Raw genomic sequence first — 6,953 nt, forward strand, 5'->3', positions numbered from 1 at the left:
TATTAACACTGTATTTTACAGCACACGGGTAGCGGATCGTGAGGAGATATTCAATGACTTTATTTTGACAACAAGTATTCTCCAGAATCCCTGACTCTACCTTTTAATACAATGGAATATCCTTTATTGTCATTGTACAAGTGTAATGAGATTGAGTGCGCAACTTCTTTTCGTCTATGCTGGTAAAAAAATATTTAAGATAAAAGATAAGACAGTGACAACAACTTAAGGCAATAAAAGCAATAAAATAATATTACATATAATATACTGCACAGGTAGTGCAAATGGTTTATTTTTTTCAAAATATTTGTATTGTCAATGTGTGTATATACCCAGGTTATTGTCATTGCACAATTTATTGGGGACACTTAACAGACTGATTTAGCGCATTTATGGCTCTTTGACTGAAACCGTTCCTGACTCTTGAGGTTTGTGTTAATGATAGGCTCATAATTACCTAACAAAGTAGTCTGAGAAGTGTGCTACTTAAGCATTTTAAATCAAAATCCTGATTTTCCTTCATTCTCGAGCCGCTAACATAGCCATAGCAACATAGTACGATTAAGAGGATGAGTAGATGGCGTGAGGAAATAACCCAAAGGAAATAAATGGTGGGGACTCGGAGAAGATGGACACATTGACACCTAAATGCATGACCGCGATGCCGCCCTCAACCCTTTTTCTCTGTCCTTAAACGCCTCGCAGGTCAGAGGTCGTCCCTCCTCCATACTCACACAGAGGCACAAACACACACTGAAGACAAATTACTCAGTGACCCTGAAATTCTTCTTCTCTGCTCCCTTTGTTTGGGCCGGATAGCGTTCACCTTTTCTGTCAGGCCCGAATTTGAGAATCCTCATCCAGACTGTGTTCATGTGAAATCTGGGCGACAATAGCCCGGGGTTCTCAGTAACTTTGGTGAAAAGGCACAATTGATATGTGTCCTTCAAAGAGATGCTCGAAAAAGCAGATGGGTCGGTGGTTAAACACGTGCGCATTTTACTCACCTATTAAAATTAAATATGGGGATTTAAGCCTAAAGTGTTAGGTTGCATCGATTTCAATGGCTTTTTTTGTTAGTTATTTTTTATTTTTTTGCCTTCATCGGCAGCTATTTCCCCCACAGGACCCCAAGATAAATCTGTTGGGTCATGAAATGATTAACAGAATTCTTAATGCGAATAGTTTAATTTTACTGCCATTAAATCTCTGGCTTTTCTTAAAATGTTACTTGTACAGGACTCATAAAGTAAGTTAATTTGCCAAAGGAAATATGCAAAATGTTGATGAGTTCAACTTTGGGTTGTGTGATATGCACATTCGCTCAGCTAACCAATACCAAGCTATGTTGACTTTTCTGGCCTTCAAGGATTCAGAGTGTTGGAGAATCCAAAATGGAGAAGGCACCATCCACTTAAAACCTTTTCTCTCGGACTATAAAACAGCTCCACAAAAGAGGAATTGTCCCTCTTGGCATTTATGAGGCAGAAGTTGATGGTACCAAAATGTTAGCAACCGAGCTAACAAGCTGTCAGTACAAGCGAACAGCCTAGTATAGAATCTAACAAGAAGCCCAATGAGAGCTATTGTGAGTAGCGCTAGCATGTTCCTGACAGCTGGCATGTCAGTGATTTGCTAGTAGTTGAAAGAATAGCTTTAGGAGTAGTTCCTACAACACCAAGTTGTCTAGAATCACATATCTTAGCTCATTACCATTCAAAGCCAAAAAAAATGTTGTCTCATCAGTGGAACAATGTCCAACCTAAATGTTAAATGCTATTTTGCCTTGACAGACATAAACGAGTGCCAGTCGTCACCCTGTGCCTATGGTGCCACCTGTGTGGATGAGATCAACGGTTTCCGCTGCATCTGTCCTCTTGGCAGAACGGGAGCCCGATGCCAAGAGTGTAAGTACAACTCTATGTACAATTCACTCGCTGTTGTAGGCAATGTTTCTATCCTTTTAAGTTAACACCTTAATGCAAATTCATAATTACATTGATTCAGGCATTAGTCGGGTCACTCATTACTTCTAGCTACATAAGTTCATCATGTCTCTTTGTGTCTGCATGCAGTCGTAGGTATTGGGAAGACGTGCCACTACTCTGGGCTGCAATTTCCCCACAGCAGCCGATGGGAGGAAGAATGCAACAGCTGCCATTGCTCTAATGGCAAAGTGGAGTGCACAAAGGTAAAACGACCCTTTCTTTAAAAACGGTGCCAGACAAAGCATATTCTCCTCCTAAAGCAAGTCTTAATGTGTCTTGGATAAATTAGTGATATATTTTCACCCTTTGACATCAGGTGCTGTGTGGTCGCCGCCCCTGCCGGCTCCAGGCATCTGGCCAGGACCAGAGACTGCAATCCTGCCCAGCTGGACGAGAGTGTCAGGAGCACAGCTACCTCACCTGCTTCTCCCCCCCTTGCCATCAATGGGGGGTTTGTTCCATGGCTGGACCCTCGCCTCCTCAAACCACCACCAAGTGCCAGCCAAACAATGGGCATTTGGACAACAGCTGCGGCCGCATAACACTTGTTTTCAATAAAGACAAAATACCACCAGTGAGTCATCTCTTCACATATATATTGTATTTATATTTTCCATTTGGTTGATGTTTCTTTTGATGCTGATGGTTATGTTTGCGCGCATATGCAGGGAACAACGGTAGAGAACATCTGCTACGAGCTGAGGTACCTACCAGACACCAGAAGCTTGGCTAAAAAACATGCCCTTCTCCTGCTATGTGACCCATCTGAGTCCAATCAGGATGCTGTAGAGGTGGCTATTGTAAGTGAATCAAACTTTTCTTTTTTAACCATAAATTAGTTTGCACATTGTCCTACTCTTGGCTTGTTGCAGTGCTAGAGGTCATTATGAGGTTTGGCATGCAGTTTTAGTTGGTTGTGATCCAGATACTCAAAGAACCTGTGCTGCTCTTTGGCCACTTGAACAAGACATTCAACCCTACAAATGCTCACAAAAGAATATGATGTAAATGGGAGACAACTCAATGTTGTCTCGCATTGGTCCGATCTGTTTTGTCTCATTTCTTCCCTTTTCTCTGGTCTGTTCCTCAGTCTTTCCATCCAGAAGATCTACCAGACCACAGTCTGATCAATGAGGCAGCCAGCGTCATAGTGGGCACCTTGTCCAAGCGCCACAACAGCACCATCATGCTGGCAGTCATTGAGGTCAAAGTGGAAACGCAGGTCATGCCCCCTTCAGTGGGTAAGTAATAATAACAAAGGTGTACCACAAGGGTCTATCATTTCACTTTCTTATTAGTGAGTTCTCACTACATTTTCTGATTTCTCCTTCCTCGTTCCCTGTTATCTTCCTTCCTTCAACAGATTACCTGGTGCCGCTCTTGTGTGCGGTCTTTTGCCTGCTCTGCCTCTTCTGTATCATTGTATGTGTTTGGTGGACACGCAAACGGAGAAAAGAGCGTGAGAGGAACTTACGATCGGCCGCTGACGAAAACGTGAACAACCTGTGGGAGCCTCTCCGGCTGGTGGTGGGACGTCAGCAGCAACAGCAGCAGTCGAAGGACAGCAACAGGCAGGCGGAGCAGGAGCGCAAGAAGCTCATGGGCCCCTCCTATCGGACGTGTGATGAGGAGGGGGAGGAGGAGGAGGAGACAGAGGGGGAAGAGGAGACAGAAGGAAAGCTAGAGCTCGAAGTGGAGTGTGGTGGAGCAGAGGCGGGAAAGCAGCCAGTTTATAAGTACTCTAAGACTGCAGTGCAGTCCAGTGGGGGAGTGATCTGTACCATGCAGAGCTCCAGTTCACCCCTCAAAGCGCCCCACCGGACCCCAGGCTACAGCCCCAAAGACAACCGCTGGAAAAATGTCAGTGCCGCCTTGACTGGTCAAAAAGACCACATAGACCATTGTGTATAAGAAATATAAACAAAGGACTCGCAATGCGAGGGAAGCTACCGTTCTTATTTTTGGAATAGATTTTGGACTGAAAAAAGGCTTTGTGTTTTAATAAGCCGATCTTTGTTTATGTTTTCGTCACCTGAGAAGATTTTCCATTCAGGAGGCTAGAGCACAGGTGAACATCCTCTTTTTGTGTCGCTTCTGTTCACTTATTTTTCTTTAATTATGTATACATAATGTAACATTATTCAGAAGGCAAAAGAAGCTCTCTGCAATTTTTGTTTATGGAATTGCTAAAGATGAATCGTCGAAAAGGAGAAAGAAACAAACCTGTATAGATGTTTTTTCGTTTACAGATGATTATGATTTTGTTAAATTGTCAGCGGGCTCCTGTTCAGTGTCTGTATGGGAGGGGGGCAGTAAAGTTAGGGTTTGAAGGGATATGGACTGTTGCCGCCACAGGAACAGAGAAAACCCTTCCTATGCTCTTGTCTTTTTCCGGCTTTGCCCACCGATCCACCTGTGGCCGTCATGCGCCAGCCTTACCAAAACACTTGGCCTGGAGGGGAGAGGGGACAGAAACCCCAGTGCCTAATATGTGGCCTTCCATTATTTTTCTGCTGTCTCTCAGTTGTCTCGGCTCTGTTTGAGGATGTTTTGCAGTATTTGAGTTGGTAGCAAGTGCCTTTCTAAGAGCTGTGTTGAGGCTCCTGAGTCGCGCTGCCCAGTTTGACCTCCGTGTTCTCAATTCTCAAAGGGATATAAGTGTACATTTAGAGAGTTCAATTTCACAGCAATGCCATTCAAGGTGTTCGATCAAAACAGAAATGAATGCTCTGTACATATGTGTAAATACTAAAGGAGTCGCTGTGTATATTTGAAATAAGTAACTTAAAGACAAGTCACATTTTTATTGTTATTATTATTATTATTATTATGATTAATATTATTTTTTATTTTTTTTACAACGCCATTCCTTTTATTTATGCCAGTTGAAATAGGCACGTTTTATAACACTTCATACCCAGAGTCCCACAGTAAAGAGTCTTTACAATGAGGTACCACCTGTGAAGGAATTTCTGAAGGGTTCATAAATGGTTTGTCCCCAGGATGCATTTATTTTAAATTTTCAGCGAACCACCTCTATTGGACTTTTTGTTTTTTGAATGCAAATACATCTCAGCAAAAATTTTCCCAACCGAAGGAAACATTGTATGAGTATTGGAATGAAGCATAAACGGTTAATATGTGTACGTCATAATTACACTGCCAAACAGAACGGAGAACATTTTAACATTTGATATCATTTAAAGGGAAAGTTCAAACTTTATGGCATATTTATAGACAAACTTTGCCGTTTTGGCCACTACTCAATAAGTGATGTCACATATATGGGCGTGGCCGGAATTGCAACTTGTTCATGCGCCATCTATGTCTACATTATTTGAGCCAGTTGCTGCTTATATTTTGACGCTTAAGTCATTTTAACTTGCTTTCCAGTAGAGATGAGACTGATTTTGGTTGTTTGGGCAGGTAGTGTTGCTAACATTATGGCCTTAAAACGTTCTCAAACCATTGCTAAACCCTTCACAAACCTTTTTGTTTCAGGTGCCTTAATGTAATGAGCGATGCATTATATGTGTAATCAATGGTCATCTTTTTTTTTATGTTGGTTTGTTTTCACTATTAAGGAAAAGTAACTCTTTAAAACATTGTGTGGTGTATAGTGGCGTGTTTTATTCGCCTGAGTAAAGTGTTCTTCTCTCACTTTGCTGTCATCGAGATTTCTGGAAGGAGGATTAAAAAAACAACAGTCCACCATGGCACTTTTCAGTGTCGTGAATGTGGATGTCACACATTAGTTTCATGTTTGGTTTAAAGGCTTTAATGAAGGGAACAAAATCTGCCAATGCAGATGTTTTTGCTACCACGCGTATTTGATTTCTTCTTTTTTTTTTAAGTTACCAACTCGGTTCAAAATGACCCCTTTTTCATATCATGTCATTGTCTCAAAATGCCATCGTATTTTCTGTAAATGGGACACAGCAAAATAAAGGATTAAAGATGCATCACTGCTGATGTTAAAAGCTGAATATGCATATTGTATACATTTTATTCTACAAAGGGACATACGTTAATTTTTATACAAGTAAATATGGTTTCACTTCTTTCAGTGGATGTTTCATTGTTCTAAATAATCATCCCAGTTATTTATTAAAGCAGTTTTGACACATCTTGATTGACTTGTAATATTTGGTTTGCAGTACACAACACTGTATAAGCACTGTCCAATAAGAATAAAGCAAATGGATGCTGGAGTTCCGTACATCCCTACACATAAACATTTTGACAGTGCAAGAGGAAATGTGAATTCACAAAAAAAATTTAACTTATCTTTTCATTCTTCACCTTGGCCAAAACTTGCCTCATGGTCTTCTTGCTTAATATACTGTATAGAGTTTTCAATATGGTTGCAGGGCTAATTATGCTCTGGTTAATTTATTATATTAAGTTTCTGGAAACAGTAATTCATATTTTAGTTCAATATTTCAAGTCGTTCTAGGCTAATTCTATATGTAGTTATCGCTTTGCAGGGTTAATTTACACACACCCCGCACTGTGCTTCTGAACCACATTTCGAGCTGGAACCAGATACAATGTTTTCAGTGTAAGAAAACTTAGATATATATCTTTAATAGGAAATAGTTCCATTGAGGTTTGTGGATCATTTGGAGAAAGATGTGAAAAATGTGGAAAAATAGCACCAACGTTATCTGAATGGCTATAGACCCCCTAGAATTAAGCAGACAGGAGTGATCAGACACGTATAAGTAGCTCTGCTGTGCTTATTGGCTCAATTTGCAGTTTCTTAATTATAAGCCTTCATTGGCACAAGAACAACAACCTACTGAAACCATGCTTGCCCTTGCCCTTGTCTGTGTGGGCTGAAGACGGCCTGCATCGATCGCTTCCAATAACCCCACGCCATCCTGCCATCACTCTCGCTCACCACCACGCCAATAGAACCTCATCTCCTGTTCTGGGCTGATCCGGTCTCGGCCAATGGGAGGC

General features: G+C 41.3%; 1 protein-coding gene across 2 annotated transcripts in view; it reads left to right on the top strand.

The window, feature by feature from the left end:
- The window catches only part of jag2b (jagged canonical Notch ligand 2b), a 46,092-nt gene extending 39,972 nt beyond the window's left edge, over positions 1-6,120 (top strand). For both annotated transcript variants that reach the window (XM_080048009.1, XM_080048010.1), the window contains 6 exons: positions 1,794-1,907; positions 2,076-2,191; positions 2,305-2,562; positions 2,657-2,788; positions 3,079-3,229; positions 3,352-6,120. In XM_080048009.1, coding sequence (XP_079904135.1) covers positions 1,794-1,907; positions 2,076-2,191; positions 2,305-2,562; positions 2,657-2,788; positions 3,079-3,229; positions 3,352-3,899 — 1,319 coding nt within the window. In that variant the 3' untranslated portion in view covers positions 3,900-6,120. The remainder of the gene's footprint in view (positions 1-1,793; positions 1,908-2,075; positions 2,192-2,304; positions 2,563-2,656; positions 2,789-3,078; positions 3,230-3,351) is intronic.
- Positions 6,121-6,953: the final 833 nt, after the last annotated feature.

This window comes from Ammodytes marinus (genome assembly GCF_949987685.1).
Source record: "Ammodytes marinus genome assembly, chromosome: 19".
NCBI classification, from domain to species: Eukaryota; Metazoa; Chordata; class Actinopteri; order Uranoscopiformes; family Ammodytidae; genus Ammodytes; species Ammodytes marinus.